Genomic DNA, 23187 nt, shown 5'->3' with positions numbered 1-23187 from the left:
AAATTTGGGTGCTGGTAGCTGTCAGATCTGTGAGCGCATTGTGGCGACTCAAGTTATGGCTTGCGGTCGTTGAGGTGACTACCTTAGAGGATCCGTGCCTTTCAGTGGCAACGACTCCCCTACAGGGGAGCTCTTTCAATAGTGTTGGTTGCGGACCTTGAGAGCAGCAACGTTTCTTGATAAGTTTCATTTGCTTTATGTGTGTTTATCTTGCCTTATGATCCAGTGGTTTATCTTCTCTTTTTTTTTTTTTAGCAAATTTCTGTGATAATATGACCAACTAGATGGATTTGATAATCACATACTACCTTGTACAAAAAAAAAAATACGTATTCATGTCACTTCACTGTGGAGTGCCTAGTTTATGCAGTGTTTGGTTATGTACATCGTAGACATAAGTGTTACTTGACTTACTTTGCAAGTTTCTGTGTGTCAATTACTTACTTCAATAAATATTTTTTTTACAAAAAAAATGAAAATGCAAGTCTCTTTATCAATAAATACTACAGTCTTTACATGTGTGGAATTACGGTTACAACCAGAGGGACAGGGTGAATGGGGGTGGTACATGGGGGGAGGCACATCATTTTGTTCTGCGCCTGGCGATCGTAATTCTAATTACGCCATTGGTTTGTAATTGTATCAGTGTTTGCTGTGTTATTTGTGTTCTGCTTAGAGAGGCTGTTTTCATGGGCGCATATCACAAGTATTGATGGGCAACAGATGAAGGGTCTTGTCCTGCAGTTATGTAGACTTTAAAATGCTGCAGGACATGAACCAATTTCTGTAGTGCAGTATTTCTAAATTAAAGTGAGCCCTTCCAATGTGCTGCTCATAATGACCTAGTGAGTGTCCAAACATGTTGGAACTATCCACCCTAACTGTGCTACTACTTATTATTTACGTGAGAGGGGGGGTTCCTATGAATGAAATGGTTAATATTACTCAGCTGTTGAAAGCTATTTCTTTGTAACAAAAAAAACCCAAAACAGAACTCTCCTGCATATCTCAATTACACAGTAAAACCATGTCCTGTCACATAACACGCACCGGCCACATGGGGGCGCTCTAAGCCCTTCCCAATACCGTCTTCTCGCTGCCTTCAGTCGAGCGGCCGCCGAGATGACGTCAGAGCGCGGGTCTATAGAAGTGAGCCGCAGGGGGGCGTGGCGTGCCCTGGGGCGTTCTGTGCATTGCGGCAGTGCACGTGGTGCGAGGTATTGGCGGGCTGGCACCGCGTGGGAGAGGGCTGGGGAGGGAGTTTGTTTGTACCGTTAAGGTGTCCGTTACTGTCCGTGCTTATATTGAGTCCCGTTAGCTCGCCGTGGCCAGTCAGTGATACCGCTGCAGTGTTAACATTGGACACCTCGTTTCTTCATGTCGACTGACTGCAAGTGTATCAAGATGCCCTGCTGTATGTCTGGCCATAGAGGGCTCTTTGTTTTAGTAGCCTTTCCATGATGGATACTGTATGCTTGCTAACCATGACATGTCCTGCAAAACATAATGGGTCTGGAAGCCATGAATGTAGTGACTTACAAATAAGATACAAATCTGTATTAATGGGAGATCAGCAGTAATCTTAATTTTCCTCATTACCCCTATACAGTCTGGTTTAACCCCTTAAGGACACCTGACATGTGTGACATGTCATGATTCCCTTTTATTCCAGAAGTTTGGTCCTTAAGGGGTTAAACTGGGAGTCCTCTACAGGGGGTGTGTATGGAGATTTATAACAGTCTATCTAAACCCTAAAAACATTTCAATTTTGTTTTGGTACCTGTCATCAAAAACTGCCATTTCGAAGAAACTTGCTCTATATTTCTTTTTGCCCATTCCCCATAGTGGCTGTCAGACTTAAACAGATTAAATTATTGAATCTATTTTATGCACAACAGCACGCATGGTTATAGCAGACCCCAAATTCCAAATCTGCATGTAATTCTTCTCATAGAGAAATATTGTTTTGGCTGATATGGGTGCGTTGTCTACTCCCCCATTTTGTTGCATTTTGATTGGACAAAAGTCATCATTGACTGTGATACGATAAGTGGATTGGGCTGCAATGAGGTGTCTGTTGTCCAAACTGCATTGCTTTTACTTTTATTCTAATAAGGCTCCCTCATTAAATGTTTGTTTGTAATGCGTTCATTTAAAGGCACACTGTAGGCACCCAGATCACTTCATCTCGTGGAATGTGCTGGATGTCATATGGCCCCTCTCCTCCCTTCTAACCTACATCTAGTGGCTGTCAATTTGACCGCCACTAGATAAGCTTCTGTAAAATAGAGTAAAATTCTGCTGTTTTAGTCAAATGGTCTCCGGAGACCATATGATTGGCGCAGAGCGGTGTTTTGCCACAAATGCTCACTAGCCTCCCAATGCTTTCTGTTGGAAAGAATTGGATTGCCACATATCAACCTTTATAATCTTGGCCAAAGAGACAGAGCTAAATTGAGGAGACCAGCGCTGAGGGCCAAAAGTTAGGTCACTTTTTTTATTTGTATTCTGGTAGCGGTGGCCTAGTTACCTAAACAAACTATAGCACTTAAATCACTCACTGATCTTGCACTAAAAAACTTTAATTATAACTTCCCAGATAATCTACCTTCCAAACAAACGGCACTTCAAGTACTTTTAAGTTTATATATAACTTTTAGTTTGTGGACGTTTCAGTTGGACTAAGCTAACTTAAAGGACCACTCTAGGCACCCAGACCACTTCAGCTTAATGAAGTGGTCTGGGTGCCAGGTCCAGCTAGGGTTAACCCATTTTTTTATAAACCTATCAGTTTCAGAGAAACTGCTATGTTTATTAATGGGTTAAGCCTTCCCCCTAATCCTCTAGTGGCTGTCTCATTGACAGGAGGCGGAGAGGAGGAGGAGAGCTCCCCGCCCAGCGCTGGAAAAAGGTAAGTTTTAACCCCTTTCCAGAGCCGGGTGCGAGTATGTTTTCCTGGCACTAGAGTGGTCCTTTAAGCACACCTGCATGGACAAGTTAAAGGGAAACTATAGTGCCAGGAAAACAAACGTTTTTTCCTAGCACTATAGCTCTCCCCGTGGTGCAGATGGGTCAATAACCCCTTCTGTCTCTTACCTGGGTCCAGCGCTGATGTCCCTCGGCGTTGGCTCTGGACCGCCTTCACTACTCCCTCGTCAGAGGGGGAGATCTATTGCACATGCACAGCAGTAGCCGTGCTCTGATTAGGATTTCATTCAATGCTTTCCCATGAAGATTCCAGAGACACTGGATGTCCTCATGCATAGTGTAAGGATGTCTATCGTCATTTATGCGGCAGCAACTAGAGGAGACGTTAACCCTTGGATGTAGACAGAGGAGGAGTTAATCCTAGCAGGTAACTATTGCAGTTTATTAAAAACTGCAATAATGACATGCTCAGGGCTGAAGGAACACTATAGTCACCTAAATTACTTTAGCTAAATAAAGAAGTTTTAGTGTATAGATCAGTGGTAGTCAACCTTTTTCTACCTACCGCCCACTAATGCATCTTTTTGGTTGAAAAAATTTCCTTACCGCCCACCAGTTTTCGCGCAAATGCAGAATATTTTTTAGAAAGGAGGGTGTTTTAAAAAAAATAAATGTACGTACATTTATCTTTTTTTTTTTCTACTTAATGCAGGTTTATAAGGTTTTTAACTTTATAAAGTTTAATGAGAAAACAAAGTAAATTGAAATTACCTTTACTAGTGATTAATGAGATCCTTGAGGTTGATGCTGCGAGACTAAATATTTGATATCTGGTTCGATTTTCGTAAGGAACAAACGAAGGTCTCTTTCAGTGATATTCAGATGACTTCTCTGTTTGCGCATAATATGATTTCTCATTTGTGCGTCAGCTCATCTCCTCTCCCTCCTCAATTCCCCTCCCCACCTTTTTTCTATTTTTTAACCTTCCTTATAGCAATGCCCAGTATGAAGTCTGAGCTAGGTAGCCCACTTACAATAGTCCACTATAACATACAGGCACACAAGACACACACATGCAGACACACACATGCGCAGACGCAGGCACACGCAGGCGCACGCAGACGCAGGCAGACGCGCGCGCACGCAGACGCAGACGCACGCAGACGCACACACACGCAGACGCACACACGACACGCAGATGAAATAGATTCTTTTGCCCTTTGTTGTATATTGTCAGTCCTAATCAATACGTTCAAGGTATAGCTCATGCATGAGGAGATAAATAATCACACTGACACGTGAAGTTCAGTAGGAAAATCCTTCTGTATTACAGCAGTCTGGACGTGGCTTTTATAGCCACAAATTGTCCCATTCAGCACATATACATTGTATAACCTAAGCTGTAAACATTTTGTTGAATTGTGTTGTAAGCTTTTCATTGGATACTTTTAGTTGCTATGTGTCTTCTCATTTCTTCCTTTGTTGACACATGGCTTATTCTTAAAGGGTATAAGGGTGATAAGGGTGTTTGTCTCTGGGGGAGGTATCGTCATTCTGTTGAGCTCAGCAAATTCCATAGCCATCGGTCATCTTAAAGCATAGAAAAATATATCTTTAAACACGGTATACAAAACATTGATTTTCACAGTACTTGGTTTGGGTATTTAAAATGAGGAATATAAAAGGGGCATTTCAGATCCTACACAGCCTTCCATCACAGTCCCCCCTTGAAATGACCATTTTATCTTTCCACTGTCCTAAAACACCTGGCCCTTCCTGTCTGGAACTCTTTTTACATACCATAGGGGTTGGACCCGTGGCTTGCCCGCGGGTCGTCCCAAATATGTTACAGGAGGGGCAGTCAGGTGTATCTTTCCCTCATTTACCAGTTTTAAGTAATGTCATTCTACTTATCAGGGATTTTCCATTCAGGTCTTTCCTATTTAAGGCACTCTGTGGTCTGTATCCCCAGTCTGCGCCTGTGTTCCATCCTACTGCCCCCCAGTAGTCACAGTTCTTTCCCCCAATAACTATCTGTGACACAGATATAGGTGGACCTTGAGGTGTCATGTGTCATGTATAAGTGACACTGCCAGTAGATATTGGGGCATTTCACGATGCTACAATAATCAAAGGTGTAAGTGGCTACGTGTGTATTGGAAGAATTATACCAGAATATAACCTCATCATTTGTTTTCGTTATTGTCACTTGTTGGGTTATAGCTGACTTTATTGTAAAAAGGATATATATCAGGTGGATCATGGTCTCTGCTGTACTGTCTCAGCCGGAGCTTGTGTCTTTTTGCAATGAGAGGCGTGTATCCAGCTGCTTTTTCCTGCCAATTTTACAGATGTCGAGGTGGTAAGCAACACCTGGTATGGCCCCTCGAATCTGGGTTCTAGAGAGTGCTTCCGCACGAACTTCTTAACCAGGACCCAATCCCCAGGGCACAGGCTGTGAGACCCTGTGTCGGCTTCAGGATCTGGAATGGAGGAAAACACTTGTGCATGGATTTTGGTTAATTGTCGAGACAATGCGATTACATAATTCATCAACGCATCTGTACTTAATTGTAATTGTTGGGGATAGTAACACCCTAACCTTGGCACTGATCCAAAGAGGATTTCGTATGGAGATAGGGCATTTTTTCCCCTTGGAGTATACCTTACACTATACAAAGCTATGGGGAGGCTCTCTGGCCATGGTAGGTTTGTTTCTTGGGCCATTTTGAGCATCCTTGTTTTTAGAGTGCCGTTCATACGTTCTACCTTCCCACTGCTCTGGGGGTGATATGGGGTGTGGAATGCAAGGGTCAACCCTATTGCTGTCCATATTTATTTTGTCACTGTGGCCGTGAAGGCTGGACCTTGGTCACTTTCTATCACCTCTGGGACTCCATACCTACAAACTATCTCAGTCAGTAGTCGTTTTGCTGTGGTTCTAGCAGTCATGTTAGTCACTGGGTAGGCCTCTGGCCATCCTGAAAACATGTCTACTATAACTAAAGCATATTCAAAGCGGCCACTCTTGGGCATTTGAATATGATCTATCTGGATACGCTGAAAAGGGTAGAGTGGTTTTGCCAAATGTTTGCTGGGAACGCTCTCGGTCTTTCCTGGGTTACATTTGGCACATATTACACAAGATTTACAGTAATTGTTTGTCAAGGTAGTGATGCCGGGTGCCTCGTAATACTTGGTTATTACTGAATTCATCAAGGTTTTTGACAGGTGGGAAGCTCCATGTGCCCACTGGACGACTGCTGGGTATAATGCTCGAGGTAAGCATATTCTTCCTCTGTTGAGGTACAGACCATCCTTGTGTATGGCCCCTTTCTTCTTCCATTGTTCAATTTCTTCGGGATCTGCATCTGTTTGCAACTTTTTTAGCAAACCTTCATTGGTAGGTAGATTCATCATGGCGTGTGTAGGATGTTCCATGATGTCTATCCTTCTATCCATTTCCTGTTGGCCTGCAGCTTGTTTGGCCGCTTGGTCTGCTAGGTGGTTGCCTTTTGCTTCCTCTGAGTTTAATTTGCTCGAGCAATGCTGTGAAGCTGTGAGATAGCGGGTTGATGTCCAGGCCGTACCATGTGGGGTCTCCCCCCTCAGGAAATGGTAGCAGGGTAGACGGATTGAGGACGTAGCATCTTTTCAGGGAGATGTTATCGGGTATCAGAATGGAACATTGTAAACGCAGGTGACGTGCCGTGGTAAGGTGTTTGGACTTGGTTGATGATGGCAGCTATATCATGTGGAGCCAGGATGGTAAGGTCATGCCCCAGAACAATATCACATGTTTTATCAATCAGGGCCTGTGCTGCAAACACAGATCTCATGCAGGATGGGCTGCCTTTCGCTACTGTGTCCAGTTGACAAGAGTAGTATCCGATACTACTTTGTCTGGACCCATGTTGTTGTGTAAGTACGCTAGTGGCATGACCTTGTTTCTCCGTCACAAACAACTGGAAGGGTTTCTCATAGTCCGGGAGGCCGAGAGCCGGTGCTGAGGAGATAGCCTGTTGAAGAGAGTAAAAGCAGGACAAGGCCTCCTCAGAGAGCGAGAAAGGTTCTGTCTTCAGGGCGTCATAAAGGGGCTGCATCAGTAGAGAGGCTTCTGGGATCCAAGCCCTGCAGTAGGAAATCAGTCCCAAAAATGCGTGGAGGGGCTTGTGTGCTGTGGGTGGCTTGATAGCCGATATTGCTTTCACTCTGTCGCGAGTTAGGTGTCTGGCGCCATGTGAAATGCAATGTCCAAGGAAAACAACCATCGGGCTGCACCATTGAAGTTTCTGTTTAGATGCTTTGCAACCCTGGTCAGCAAGAAAACATAATAAGCTCAAGGAGGTGGATTCCGCCACTGGTTTGGAATCGTCACATAGGAGTAAGTCATCCACATATTGAAGTAGTACAATCTCTGGATGTTCCTTCTGCCATGGAATCAAGATTGAGGCCATGGCCTTCGCAAATTGACTGGGGGAATTCTGTGCTCCTTGAGGCATGACTGTCCAGGTGTACTGCTGACCCTCATGTGTGAAGGCAAAAAGGTAACGGCAAGATGTGTCCAGGGGAACGCTGAAGAAAGCGTTGGCCAGGTCAATAACTGTAAAATATTGTGCTGAGGGAGGGATGCCGGATAGCAGGGTATGCGGGTTCGGGACAATAGGAGTGTCTAGAACAGTGGCCTCATTGACAGCGCGTAAGTCCTGGACCATCCGGTAATTGACAGGCTCACCCGGGGCAGATTTCTTTTTCACAGGAAAGAACGGTGTATTACAAGGTGACACGTAGGGTATGAGGGCTCCGTTCCGGAGTAGGGTTTCTACTTGTTTGGAAAGGGCATCAACTTGAGCTGGCTTAAGAGGGTATTGGGGGCGACGTGGTAGGGAGGCACCCGGTATCAAGTGAACCAGCACAGGTGGGACTTTCAGTTTCCCAATGTCATCTGGGCCCGTGGACCAGAGGTGTGGAGGCACTATGTCTATAACTTCAGGGGGAGGGGCCAAGGTGTCGGGGATTAAAGGTAGTGTATCCAGATGTAGCAGCAAAGGCAACGCACAGAGTGCAGAGGCATCAGTCAGAGATAGTGGGGAAGAGAGTCGGACCTGTCCGTCTGGAGTGAAGGTAATGGTAGCCTGTAAACGGGAGAGTATGTCTGCACCTAGAAGGTTGAGAGGGCAAGTGGCGGAGACTACAAAACGGGCTAGGAGGTCCGGGAAGGCACCTACTTGTAAGGGTACTGAGAGAGGGCAGGAACGTGGTACACCATCAACACCTACACAGGAGATGTCTATATTGGAGAGGTATGATGGGTCTGGTAATTCTTGTTGTCTGATTACACTTCTGGCTGCACTTGTGTCTATCAGGAATTTAGTTGGCTTCCCAGCTATGGGTAAAACTATAGTTGACAAGGGGCCCTCACATTTGGTTGTGAGGGCCGACAAGTGCATAGCCGGGCAGGGCGACACAGGCTTGCCAGTATCCTAGTACTCCTGACTAGGGGGCGGGGGAGGGGGAGAGTATGCGTTGAAATTCTCCTCGCGGGGTCTGCGAGGTTCCCTGCATTGGCGGCGATAGTGACCAGTTTTGTGACAATTAAAACACAGCCGCTGGCCTTTGGGTGGGCAAGGAACGTAGGGGTAGTTATCAGGGTATTCTGGGGGGCTAGGGGCGTTTATGAATCCCGTAGTCGTGTCTGAATACATGAGTGTGGGAGTTAGTTTTTTGCATAGTTGTGCCGTCTCTAGTCCTTTTGCCACTAATAAAAGAGTATCAAGGGGCAGGACCCTATATTCCGGTCGTGATAATAGGAGGCCTCTTTTTATGGTTTCCCTGAGTCCGTCTACAAAGGCGGCGGACAACATTTGGCTGTGTGCTTTATTGAAGATGGTGAAACCTAAATCACAAAAAACTTGGGACAGCCGTACGTGGTACTTTTCTACGGACTCGGTCTTATCCTGTTTGATATCTTGTATGCTCGTGGCTTGATCAGCCAATTTGTCTTGTGCCCACGCTTTTAGTTGGTAGCAAAACTCTACCCCAGAGTGATAGTCAGTGTCAATACTGAGGAGGTCAGTATTAAAAGCTTTTTCTAAAATTGGCCAATAAGAGTCTCCAGCCTTTATTTCACATAAACTAATCAAATCCCTCCAGGCTGCGGAGTATGTTTTTTGTATCTGTGCGATTCTCCTATAGAAAGGCATCGGTTGGCGCTCAGGGTCAGGTAACGAGTTACCTAAGGTACTGGCTTGGGGTGGGCTGAACGCCACGTACATTAATGGGGCATCTTTAACTTGAGTAGGTGGGGAAGGGAGAGCGGGAGGGAGGGTGGGTGGTGGAGGTTCATTGTTGTTAAGGATGGGGGGTGAATGTTCGTTCATGTATCTATGTGAACCGGTCGTGTCCCAAGATCCAGACTGGGTGGGGGCGGAAACATGGTTGGACCAGGCCAGAGAAAGGGCGGGCATGTGAGGGGTGTGTTGATCAGAATGCAACACGGGGGTGGGGTCTGGTGCTACGGTAACTGGCATCAGAGTGGCGGCGGGAAGAGGGGTTGTTGGGGAAGGGGTGGGGTCGGGCACGTAATATCGCCCATCAGTTTGCAACACCGGATATAATTTAGTTTGTGGATTGGTATTATCGTAGGGAGGGGGTTTCAGTGTTTTTGGAGGCTTATAGTACACATAAATGGATTGTTTGCCACAGCCTATCTTTTGTTCGGCCCATCCCTCACTATGGATAAGTTTTGCAACTCGAAACCATGCTTCCGCTGTATCTAACAGCTTTTTGTCTGTTAACTTGCCCCGTTTCTCTGTGAGCAGTAATCGCCATTCTTCTGGTTGTAACCTTCCCCCCGTCCTTATATCTATCCCACACATCTGAGCAATTTTTCCTGCAGATTTTACCGCCTTTTTGCCCTCCCTCTGCATTACAATGTCTACTGCTAGGCTGCCCCCGGCAGGGATTGAACATTTTTGACCCATTGTCACAGACAAGAAGAGAAAAAGAGAAAGAAATATAGAGCCGAGAAACAAACAGAACGTCTACTGTGCTCGACTGCCACGGGTGACCCCGTGCGTCTTCCCAAAACGTAGACCGGTCACCAGATCTATAGACTCAACTGAGTATAGATCTACATACGGTTCGAGGGGAGTATGACCACTCTCTCCTCTTATCAATAGGACATAAAACATAAGCAGAAACAGATACACAGAATTGTCACAGACAAGAAGAGAAAAAAAAGAGAGAGAAATATAGAGCCGAGAAACAAACAGAACGTCTACTGTGCTCGACTGCCATAGGTGACCCCGTGCGTCTTCCCAAAACGTAGACCGGTCACCGGATCTTTAGACTCAACTGAGTATAGATCTACATACGGTTCGAGGGGAGTATGACCACTCTCCCCTCTTATCAATAAGACATAAAACAGAAACAGATACACAGAAATCAATAAACAGGTAGGTGATTTCTCCTTGTTCCCTTCAGTAAAAACTGATTCTTAAGAATGTTCCTTAACACCCAGACGTATATCTCTTGTAACTTCAATCCCGGGGTCCAAAAGGGAGACCTGCCCCTGCACAGACGCACTTGTGGGCTCCTCACTTTGTATAGTTAGTCCCTGCACTCACGCACTTGTGGACTCCTTCCCCTCTGTATAGTTAGTCCCTGCACTCACGCACTTGTGGACTCCTTCCCCTCTGTTATGAAGTACTCACTATAAAACCGCCTGTTTTATTTGTTTTGGAAATATCTAAGTATCTGGAACAGTTCTCACATAGGGAGTAAGAGACAAAACACTGTCCTGATTTAACCTAACATAGTGACAACATACAACAGGCAGGTAAGGGGTTCTGTAAATAACTGGACCGTAGCCAAGATATACCTGTCTTTGGTGTCCGCCGGAGCCGACCTTGGGAGTTGTGGACTTACTTGCAAAGGACAGACAACGGCTGAATAAGACACAAAAGGGGTTATTCTTACCGTGTCACGGAGGTGATCAGTCTCCTATTCCGTCCTTCGCAGCTTGTCCCGCTCCTCTCTTGTTCGGCATCGACCAACACAGGCTACGGCCCCACGTTAGGCACCAAGCTGAAATAGATTCTTTTGCCCTCTGTTGTATATTGTCAGTCCTAATCAATACGTTCAAGGTATAGCTCATGCATGAGGAGATAAATAATCACACTGACACGTGAAGTTCAGTAGGAAAATCCTTCTGTATTACAGCAGTCTGGACGTGGCTTTTATAGCCACAAATTGTCCCATTCAGCACATATACATTGTATAACCTAAGCTGTAAACATTTTGTTGAATTGTGTTGTAAGCTTTTCATTGGATACTTTTAGTTGCTATGTGTCTTCTCATTTCTTCCTTTGTTGACACATGGCTTATTCTTCAAGGGTATAAGGGTGATAAGGGTGTTTGTCTCTGGGGGAGGTATCGTCATTCTGTTGAGCTCAGCAAATTCCATAGCCATCGGTCATCTTAAAGCATAGAAAAATATATCTTTAAAGACGGTATACAAAACATTGATTTTCACAGTACTTGGTTTGGGTATTTAAAATGAGGAATATAAAAGGGGCATTTCAGATCCTACACAGCCTTCCATCGCGCAGACACTAGACGCGCAGACACTAGACGCGCAGACACTAGACGCGCAGACACTAGACGCGCAGACACTAGACGCGCAGACACTAGACGCGCAGACACTAGACGCGCAGACACTCACATATATACAAAGACAGACACATACACGCACACACACACATTATATTTAAGTCACCCTCCTGTTTCCTACCTTTAAGGTGCAGGAGGATGACTTTTCCTGGGGTCCAGTGGTGGCTCAGGTGGATGGGAGTCAGAGTTCCCACTCTGACTCCCTCTGCTTCCTCCCGCGCGGCTCTCAGTTTTAGCTGGGAGGAGTGACCGGGGAATCACTTCCTCCCAGCTCTGTGATGTCATCACAGGGGGCCCGGTCACGCTGTTAAAGCTCCCAGCGCTGACCGGGCCCTCTTACAATCCGCATCCATCGGGTGGCCCTGACAGTATGGGCCACCCGATGGACACTTTGGAAGGCGGCCGGCTGGAGCCGCAAATGGTCACAGCGGTACCCAGTCGCACGGGTACCGCCGGCTCGCACCCGCCCGCACTGTCAACCTGGAAATCCCTACCGCCCACCTGCAATCCTGAAACGCCCACTAGTGGGCGGTAGGGACCAGGTTGACGACCCATGGTATAGATCATTCCCCTGCAATTTCACTGCTCAATTCTGTCATTTAGGAGTTAAATCACTTTGTTTCTGTTTATGCAGCCCTAGCCACACCTCCCCTGGCTATGATTGACAGAGCCTGCATGAAAAAAAACTGGTTTCACTTTCAAACAGATGTAATTTACCTTACATAATTGTATCTCAATCTCTAAATTGAACTTTAAACACATACAGGAGGCTCTTGCAGGGTCTAGCAAGCTATTAACATAGCAGGGGATAAGAAAATCTTAATTAAACAGAACTTGCAATAAAGAGAGCCTAAATAGGGCTCTCTTTACAGGAAGTGTTTATGGAAGGCTGTGCGAGTCACATGCAGGGGGAGGTGTGACTATGGTTCATAAACAAAGGGATTTAACTCCTAAATGGCAGAGGATTGAGCAGTGAGGCTGCAGGGGCATGTTCAGGGCCGTTTGAAGGAATTTGGGGGCCCCAAGCAAAATAGACATGGAGGCCCCCCCCCCTCCACGCCCTCCCCACCTTACGCACGCAAAGCCTACAGGAACCACAATATAGCCATACAGTTTAAGTTCACCCACACCTTATATATATAAAAAAGGAGGTTAACAGTGCAAATACTACTGTTGCATTTAATGTGCATGAAATTTGAACATTTTCAAGAAATGAACATTTGCAAAAAACACCACTGTACCATACAATCCAATATACATTAAAAAAGTGCACAATAACTAAATCCAACATACTTAAAACACACACATTAACATTTTTCAGTTCTTACAAACATGTGCAAATGATCTAAAACTGCTGTTTGCGAACCTTGTTTTCTGCAAAGGCAATCACAATGTCCTCCATGTCCAAAGACTGGCGAACATCACGCTCAATTGATGTAAGTGCCAGTCCTGTGAGCCTTTCTTGGCCCATGGTGGACCTCATGTAATTTTTTATCAGCTTCAAAGCTGAAAAGCTCCTCTCACCAGAGGCCACTGACACAGGGAGAGTCAGGAGTAGACGCAAAGCAATGCTTAAATTACTGTACAAATCCAGTAGCTTCTCACTGTATATGTAATTAAGCATGTCAAATGGGGAAGTGGCTACATGGTCTGGAAAAGTGTAGAGAGATGAATTGATCTCAAGTGCCAGGTCATCAGCATCAATGTCATGGAGGGTCTGTTCCAATTTTTTGCATCGTTCATGAAGCTTTCCATTCTTTGTCTGCTTCATGTTGTCCTTTGAGAAGAGAAAGTCATAAAGGTCATAAACACCCTTCAATCTTGAAAACCTGTCATTTAGGCTTCTGAGGGCTGTGTCAACCATGGGCAGAAAGAAGTCTCTTCTGAAAGTCTCATCTGGAGTATACTGAGTGTCCTCTGTTCCTTCATATAGAGACTGCCTTTTCTTTTTACGCTGCCTTTTCTCAGGAAGGGTCATTTCCATATCCAGATTTTCTGCAATCTCCTTTGCATCAGTTTGACAGGATGCAATCCCTTTTTCCCTGAAGTTTTCAAGGTAGTATTTTACTCCTTCTGTTTCCGATCTAAGTGTTTCCATTGAAACATTTGGACTTTGTAGCAGCTTGCTGACATGATTGATCTGGTACAAAACATTGTACCAGGTCATTGTGCAAAGAAGAAAAGACCAGGTCTTCATCTCACCATGTAAGCTTTTAGCACTGGACATGGTCTCGGAGTCCCCCTTCTGTATAGCAAACATCTGGAGTGCAGACAATGCATCCAGGATCTCTGGTAACTGGTATCGCACCACCTTCACGCAGTCAATTCGAGCTTCCCATCTTGTTGTTGACAAAGGTTTTAAAGTGAGCTGCTTTACATGTTCCTTTAGAACTGCCCAGCGTTGCACAGAGGAACTGAATAAGTTATAGAGTCTTTGCAACACACCAAAGATGGAGATGGACAGCACTGAGGACTTAGCAGCATCTGCCACAACCAGGTTAAGTGTATGACTGCTGCATGGAATGCAAAATGCTTTGCTGTTCAATTGCAAAATTCTTGCCTGAACACCCTGTTTATGGCCCATCATATTGCTGCCATTGTCATAAGACTGACCACGGCAGTCAGAAAGACTCAGGCTGTGTTTCTGCAGGTGGTCAAGTAGGACTTCAGTCAGGCCCTTACCAGTTGTTTCTTCAACATCTAAAAATCCAAAGATGTTCTGCAATGGACACAGATGGTTCGCAATTAACAATTCTCAGAACAATGGAAAGCTGTTCCTTATGACTGACATCAGGAGTGCAATCCATAATAACAGAGTAATACTTTACTCGGTGTACTCTTCTCACAATCTCTTCCAGTACCTTGTTTCCAATTAGTGCAATTATTTCATTTTGAATAGTTCCACTCAAGTAATGCACTCTTGTCTCTTGGTTTTGTATCCTTCTTATGTGTTCAGTCATAACTGAATCGAACTGTGCCATCAGTTCAACTTGTGCCAGAAAATTCCCATTGTGCGGGTCATACAGCTCACTTGTGGTCCCTCTTAAAGCCTGGTTGCGTTCTGCTAAGTGACAAATTATAGCAATCACTCTCCTTATGACACATTTCCAATGCTCAATCTCTATCTGCATCAAGCTTTGTTGTCTTCGATCTATGGTTGTATTGGTTTGCAGTCTCCTCTGCAGCTCATGCCAGTTTGTCATATTGTCACAATGACCCTTTGAATATTCGTGTAATTTTAAATGATGAGCTAGGTTCCTCCATGTACGGAAGCCACAGTTGCTTAAGGCATTGTCACGCTTCCCAAAAACAGTGCAGGCAAAACAGAACACTGAGTCTGTGCTCATGGAATATAACATCCACGATCTAAGAATTTTCTCCCCATTTTTCATGCTTCTCATGTACCGTATTTTTCGCTCCATAAGACGCACCTCACCATAAGACGCACCTAGTTTTTAGAGGAAGAAACCCAGAAAAAAAATATTCTGAACAAACTGTCCCATAGTGTTTCTTACTATGGGACAGTTTGTACAGAATATTTTTTTTCTCCCCTGTCCCATAGTGTCCCCCCCTTCCATAGTCTTCTCCTCTCTCCCATAGTCTTCACTTACCCCCTCCCCATAGTCTTCACCCACCCCCTCCCCATAGACTTCATCCACCCCCTCCCCATAGACTTCATCCACCCCCTCCCCATAGACTTCATCCACCCGCTCCCCATAGACTTCATCCACCCCCTCCCCATAGACTTCATCCCCCCCCTCCCCATAGACTTCCATCCCCCCCTCCCCATAGACTTCCATCCCCCCCCTCCCCATAGACTTCCATCCCCCCCCTCCCCATAGACTTCCATCCCCCCCCTCCCCATAGACTTCCATCCCCCCCTCCCCATAGACTTCCATCCCCCCCTCCCCATAGACTTCCATCCCCCCCTCCCCATAGACTTCCATCCCCCCCCTCCCCATAGACTTCCACCCCCCCCCCCATAGACTTCCATCCCCACCCCTCCCCATAGACTTCCATCCCCCCCCTCCCCATAGACTTCATCCCCCTCCCTCCCCATAGACTTCATCTCCCTCCCATACTGTCCCCCTCCCCTTGTCCTATAATTACTTACCTGTCTTGCAGCGTTGGCCGGCAGCACAGGGCGCACCGCGGTAGTGGAACTTGAATTTCATGTTCCGGTTTCCGGCGGGACTGAAAGGAAGTGCGCACTCAGCTTGTGCGCACTTCCTTTCAGTCCCGCCGGAAACCGGAACATGAAATTCAAGTTCCACTACCGCGGTGCGCCCTGTGCTGCCGGCCAACGCTGCAAGACAGGTAAGTAAAGCATCATATTCGCTCCATAAGACGCACAGACATTTCCCCTCACTTTTGAGGGGAAAAAAAGTGCGTCTTATGGAGCGAAAAATACGGTAATTCTCATTTGTGAATCTTCAAGGTGGATTCTCAGAATTTTGGGGGAATACATAGTTTTTGACTTGCACTGGTCCTTTTTTAACAATTTGACAGCGCACACTATCAGTCAGGACTGCTGGCCACTGCGCAAGGTCATCAGCTATAATTACAGTGCTTGTGGTACCTTGAGCTGTAGAGGTAACCTCAGTGTTGGGAAGTGGTGCAGACTCAATTTCTGTTTTGGATGCAGTGTCTTCCACTGTGAGAGATGCTATTGACGGTTTAGCTGGGGAAAAATAATGTTTTTATTAATATAATTCATCTGTTGTACAGAATGCATCACTGAGTGTCTGACACCTAGAAATTTGACCGGCACTACTGTATATTAAACTGTATATTAAAAATTCTGAAATGTCCATGGGCAAAAGTGACTGGTGCTTTTTACACAAGTTTGGTGGGAATTCAATTGTGATTTACACTGTTTTTTTTCTAACAATATGCCAGCACACACTTATCAGTTTAAACTCGGGGCTGTGCAGGCTATCAGCTATAATTCACTCTACCTTCATCAGTGGAGGTATCCTTAGGAAGAGCCTGAGGGCTGAGAAATTTAAGCAAAGCACCTTGAGGGAGAAAGAAAAGATGGTAACACTTTATAATAAAAATCATCAATAGATGGTGAATTGATAGTTAATTAATCTTTAGTTAATTGTAATTTAACTGTTAGCAGTCTTTTTACTGTTAACAGACAATGAAATTATAATAACGTGTTTACTAATTATTAGTAGTGCTGTAAATTAACAGTTTATTGTAGCACACATACATTATATCTATCATATAATATATTAGGTATCGGGTAATGATTCAAAAATTTTGTAAACCTGTAAGAAACCATTTTTAAAACGTCTATAAACATTACATAGACAGACCAGATATTCCTAACACTTTGTTAAGGGTTATTAGTTGGTTAAACTGTCTATAAACAGTATCTGGATGGTTATTATAAAGTTACAACAGATGACTATAATACCTTAAATAGTTAATAAACAATACCAGTAAAACATGTGGGTTGTCCTGATACTGTAGTTGCACTAACTGTTCGTTACAAGCAGCATTTGCCGTCAGGCAGGTAGCTAACAAACATATTTTTGCTAGCTTACCTGCTGCAAAATTACACCATTTATACAAGACAAGTAGAGCTATTTTATCTAGTGCAGGGGTAGTCAACCTTTTAGCAGCACTGTGCCGATATAGGAATGTGATGTCCCGTAGCGTGCCGGTCTTATTTTTTATTTTTAAATTGAGGTGTGTATGCTGCTTGTTATTTTTACTGTAATTGCTTTGTATCGTTTTATTTGTGCGTATATGCAGGGCCGTCTTTAACCCCTTAAGGACCAAGCTTCTGGAATAAAAGGGAATCATGACATGTCACACATGTCATGTGTCCTTAAGGGGTTAATAGTAACTGGACCCTGGGCAAAGCATTTGCTTGGGGCCCTCTGGACCCTGTACCCCTGCCCAGGCATGCAATCACGTCCTCCACCTCAACGCAGTGGTGGACCTAAAGTAGAGAGGTGCAAGAATTTTTGGGGGTCTCCCTGTTGCCCGGGTGATTAAAAAGGTAGATCCCCATCTGTCGTGCAACTCCAGAAATGCATTGACAGCTGGGGCTCTACCATTTACCCATGTTTGCAGGTCTGTATTTAGCACTAAGCAGTTTTTGTGTGTTTTAATGTAAACAGGTTTTTGTATGGAATATGTTTGTATGTGGTGTTGGCGTGATTGCAAGCATGTATTTGCGTAGTGTTGGTTTTTGAATGCAGGGGTGTATTTACATATAATTTTGGTGTGCAAAACAGACATGTGTTTGTACGTAGTGTTGAAATTTGAATGCAGGGGTGTATTTGTGTGTAGTGTTAGTGTGTGAATGCTGAGATGTATGCACATATACACACACACACAGAGATATATACACACTGAAATTTGCACACACACACAGATACACACACACACAGACATGCTGACATATACAAAGATATACTGACACACAGACATACTGACACACAGACATGCTGACACACACACACACAGATATACTGACACACAAAGACATACTGACACACAAACATACTGACACAGCCCCCCTCCAATCTGCCTACTCTTCTTTCCTGCACGCTCCTCTCTTTGTGGGAGGAAGTGATGCGCGGCCGTCACTTCCTCCCAGCCTGCTGCCGAAAAGCAATGGGCCCGCTTGCACTGTTAAAGTGCCTCAGCGTGCAACGGGGCCCCTGCTGACAGAAGCCCACCGGGTGGTCCTTTGTGCATGGGCCACCCGGTGGGCCTCCTTAGTGTGCGGATTATCGGCCAGAGGGTTAGAAATAGTTGAGGCCTGCAGGGCTCACGGTGCAGCTGCCCAGTTTGCCCCGCGTTAAAGACGGCCCTGCGTATAGGAGCTATTATATTGTATATGTTCATGAGTAGTTTATGGTATTGTGTATGATACATATGAATGTGGGCTGTGTATGGGGGCTGCTTGTGGAATTGTGTGTGTGGGGATGGATATGTCACAGTGTGTGTTTGGTAGTGTGTGGGGGCAGTTTGGGGTATTGCATGTGGGGTTGTGTGCATGTATGTGGATTGTTAGTGGTGTTTCGTTTGTGCGGATTGTGTGTATGTTTGTGTGTGGGCTGTCCATATTATTTGTATGAGGGGAGGGTTATTCTGCATTTCTGTGTATATCTAGCAGTGTGGGTGGCTTCCAGTGGAGACTAGGCCGGCCAGGTACATGTCAAGGACAGGAGCTGCAACAGCAACTGCGAGCTGCTCTACTACAGTGTGGATTCCCATTCACAAGTGCTGGGAGGAAGTGATCTGAGATCACTACCTCTACGTGCTGCAATGCATAAACTGAGGATTGTCCTTCACCACCTTTTCGGATTAGCAGATATCTGAAGTTTTACTGGGACTCCTGATAGGCCAGAGCCTGTTTGGCTCTAGCAGCCTTGAGTGCCGTGCAAAGACACCTCGAGTGCCGTGCATGGCACTAGTGCCGTAGGTTGCCTACCCCTGATCTAGTGTATGTAATTTATCACTTACACTATCTTGTTTTTTCTTATCCTCCTCTTCCTTTCTCTTCTTTCTTTTCTGGCTTCCTGAAGCATAATTCCGCTTCATGATGACTGCTGACTCCGAGGAGGTTTTCTTTTTTGCCGGCAGCCGAGATCACGTGGTTGGCTGGCTGCTGAGAGAGGGGACCCCTTGAGGAGGGATAAAAGTGTCACTTTACTGATGCATTATGTGTGTGTGCGCGGCGGTGTAGTGTGAAAGAGCTCCCTGTCCTGCCCCCTTTCCTATAGAGCTCTCTCTTTCGTCCCATAGAGCTCTGCACCTGCCCCCTCTCTGTGTTCTCCTCACCCCCCTTCCCTGTGTTCTCCTCATCTCCTCCCCCTCCCTTTGTCCTTCTTACTCCCCCCTCCCCCTCCCCGTGTCCTTCTTATTCCCCTCCCCGTGTGCTTCTTACTCCATCACCCCATGTCCTTCTTACTCCCCTTTCCCCTGTCCTTCTTACTCCCCCCTTCCCCTGTCCTTCTTACTCCCCCCTTCCCCTGTCCTTCTTACTCCCCCCTTCCCCTGTCCTTCTTACTCCCCCCTTCCCCTGTCCTTCTTACTCCCCCTCCCCCTCCCTGTGTCCTTCTTATTCCCTCACCCCATGTCCTTCTTACTCCCCCTTCCCCTGTCCTTCTTACTCCCCCTCCCCCTATCTGTGTCCTTCTTATTCCCCTCCCCGTGTGCTTCTTACTCCCCCTCCCCCTTCCCCTTATTCCACTACCCCATGTCCTTCTTACTCCCCCCTCCCTTCTTATGTTATTCCACTACCCCATGTCCTTCTTAGTCCCCCCCTCCCTGTGTCCTTCTTATTCCACTACCCCATGTCCTTCTTACTTCCCCCCCTTCTTATTCCACTACCCCATGTCCTTCTTAGTCCCCCCTCCCTTCTTATGTTATTCCACTACCCCATGTCCTTCCTAGTCCCCCCCTCCGAGGGGGGGACTAAGAAGGACATGGGGTAGTGGAATAACATAAGAAGGGAGGGGGGACTAAGAAGGACATGGGGTGGGGGAATAAGAAGAACACAGGGAGGGGGGAATCTTACTCCCCCTCCCTGTGTCCTTCTTATTCCCCCACCCCATGTCCTTCTTACTTCCCCCCTCCCTTCTTATTCCACTACCCCATGTCCTTCTTAGTCCCCCCTCCCTTCTTATGTTATTCCACTACCCCATGTCCTTCTTAGTCCCCCCTCCCTTCTTATGTTATTCCACTACCCCATGTCCTTCTTAGTCCCCCCCTCTTATGTTATTCCACTACCCCATGTCCTTCTTAGTCCCCCCCTCGGAGGGGGGGACTAAGAAGGACATGGGGTAGTGGAATAACATAAGAAGGGAGGGGGAAGTAAGAAGGACATGGGGTGGGGGAATAAGAAGGACACAGGGAGGGGGGGGAGTAAGAAGGACACAGGGAGGGGGGAGTAAGAAGTTCTTACTCCGCCCTCCCTGTGTCCTTCTTATTCCCCCACCCCATGTCCTTCTTACTCCCCCCCCTCTCCCTTCTTATTCCACTACCCCATGTCCTTCTTAGACTTAGTCCCCCCTCCCCGTGTCCTTCTTACTTCCCCCTCCCCCTCCCTGTGTCCTACTTGCTCTCCCCCTCCCTGGTTTTTGTTTTCTTTTACTCCGGCCCTACCCTAGTAATTCAGTCCTCTTCCCTTCCCTGGACCATGTAGCGTGGCCGAGCTCCTCGCTCTCTACCTCAAGACTCCAGTTCTGGGCTTCTGGCTGTCACTCACTCCGGCCGGGTACCGCGTGGTACAGGTCAGGAGATTCAGCAGACAGTTTCCTGTTCCCGGCCGCGGCCGGACTAAAAGGAAGTGAGCACAGTGTACACTTCATGTCCGTCCGGCCGGGAACAGGAAACTGAATCCCCTGTTCCTGTACCGCGCCGCGCGGTACCCGGCCGGACTGAGTGACAGGCAGCCTGGCAGGAGGTAGACGGGAGAGGTAACCAGGAGTGCTGCAGCCGCCTGAGGCTCTCTATAGAGCGCTCAGGCGGCTGCAGCCTTAAAGAAAGCAAAACAAGCATGGGCTCTGCTTGGGGCCCCGGGCCAGCTCGGGGCCCCAAGCAATTGCTTGTTTTGCCTGTGTGCTAGCGACGGGCCTGGGCATGTTCTATACACCAAAACTGCTTCATTAAGCTAAAGTTGTTCAGGTCACTATAGTGTCCCTTTAAGGGTGATCGGACACTGCACCCAGACCACTTCAATGAGCCGAAGTGCTTTGGGTGCCTACTGTGTCCGTATAATTGTATGTAACTTGAAAGTTAGCTTAGTTCAGTGTTAATTTGGACGACTAAAACAATTCAAACTAGAAAAGCTACAATTTCTGGGGAAATTGTGAAGTGTTCTTGCCTCCACCAGTAGTCTACAACTGGAGTGGGCGGAGTAACTGTTATTATTTATTTATATAGCACATTTAATTGCAACGTTGTTGCCCAAAGTGCTTCACGGTTACATTAAAACATACAGTTATAGAAACCATTAGCAGGTGCATGTCTATGACATCACTTGCTGCTGCAGCCTTGCACAGGTCAGAGTATTTTTGCGGTTGCCATCTTCAAACGGTCATATTTTTAAAACTATACATCCTACAGCGAAGAGCTTTATATTGTGAGAATCACAAGACCCATACCTACATTTTGATGTATAGTATGTCTCTGAGATATTAACAATGAAGGCACAGTCGCAGTTTAGAAATTGCCCTTCAAATGTGAGCTTTGCAGAGTGGAGTTTCAATGAATGTCAATGGACTGCGTGAGTTGCAAACAAATGGTCATATTGTGAAAACTATAAGGAATACGACTTAGCTGTGGACATTTTTAGTGGCAGCAGGGATAGCTGAACGTTTTGATATAAGATTTGTGTAGGTGGGCCTGAAAATGAGGGAGTGGTGGCAGTTTAGAAATCATGTCCTGATTTTTCAGCTTTTGCCAGCTCCCACTCTAGCTTTGCCATTCATTCCTATGGGACAAATTTTGCCACAAGAACCACAAGAATATTCCGTGAACCATTCGGCGAAATGTTCTACAAAGTAATAGCAATCCGATCGGGAACAATCTGCACGTTTTGGTAAATTTTCGGCTATGTAGTGTAAAAACTGTGGGAGGAGTTAGGGTGGCAAATTTGGCTATAATAAGAATAATAATAATAATATATATGTGAGATAACATTAAGTGGTCTTGCTATGCAAGAACACTTAATGACTAAAATGGCTTTAGTCCAAAGATTATGATAACTAAATATAAATTTGCTGCCAAAATTAACATTGGCTTAGTCTAACTGAAATTTTGACAATAAACTAAGTTAAATATGAACTTAAGTAATTTAAGTGCGTTTTGTTTGAAGGGTGGCATGCATGTGTGTGTATATAAAATTAGTACAGAGTCCCTAGTGGCTTTCTAAGGCTGCAGAGGGGGGTTTGACCTGGCCGAGAGCCCTGAGGGGGCCTCGAAAATCCCCAGATCTAAATTTTGCTGTTTATTAATTTTAGTCTGGCCAGAATAGGGTACTCAGCACTAATAGTAATGAATGGCAATATGCCATAAATAAAAAAAAAAAAAAAAATAGAAAAATGGAGAGGAGGGAGCAGGGAGTACTTTTGTGGGGAGCAGCCCAATGACTTGACTCCTGTAGGCTTTGGCTGTTCATAGTGTTGGTGCGGTTTACCATAGCAACCCTCTGAATGCTGGAACTCGTGAGAGACGTATGATTGTGTTTGTGTAACAGTATGCGTGATTGTATCTGTAACATTGCTTATGTATGTGTAACTGCGTGCATGTATAATTGTGCCACTTTTTAAAAATATACATAGTATATACAAATTTTTTTGCTGCGGGGCATTGGGTGTATTTTGGATGAGCTTAATTGGCTGCTAAATATATTTTTGTAAATGTTATACCGCATTCATAATATAATGCAGAAAGAATGTATATTTCACACATTTTTCATTAGATATAGGAACTGCATTAGCAAATGTTTTCAGTCCTTTGCTCAATAACAGAGCTATTGCATACTTATATTGTTCACTTTCAAAAAAGTAGGTAAGGGCACAATTGCATAACCTAAAACCTGTGAATAAATCT

General features: G+C 45.5%; 1 protein-coding gene across 2 annotated transcripts in view; it reads left to right on the top strand.

The window, feature by feature from the left end:
• Positions 1-1183: 1183 nt before the first annotated feature.
• LOC134587388 (barrier-to-autointegration factor-like protein) overlaps positions 1184-23187 on the top strand; it is a 34005-nt gene continuing 12001 nt past the window's right edge. Inside the window, exon 1 of one of the 2 annotated variants that reach the window (XM_063443716.1) lies at positions 1184-1217. Coding sequence is in view for 1 of the 2 variants with exons in the window: in XM_063443715.1 (XP_063299785.1) it covers positions 1378-1414 (37 nt within the window). In the remaining variant the exon portion in view is untranslated. Of the gene's footprint in view, positions 1218-1339; positions 1415-23187 lie in introns of those variants that run through there. The other variant, XM_063443715.1, reaches the window with a different exon arrangement.

Source organism: Pelobates fuscus, chromosome 2 (assembly GCF_036172605.1).
Source record: "Pelobates fuscus isolate aPelFus1 chromosome 2, aPelFus1.pri, whole genome shotgun sequence".
NCBI lineage: Eukaryota > Metazoa > Chordata > Amphibia > Anura > Pelobatidae > Pelobates > Pelobates fuscus.
This window is presented reverse-complemented; position numbering and strand designations above follow the sequence as displayed.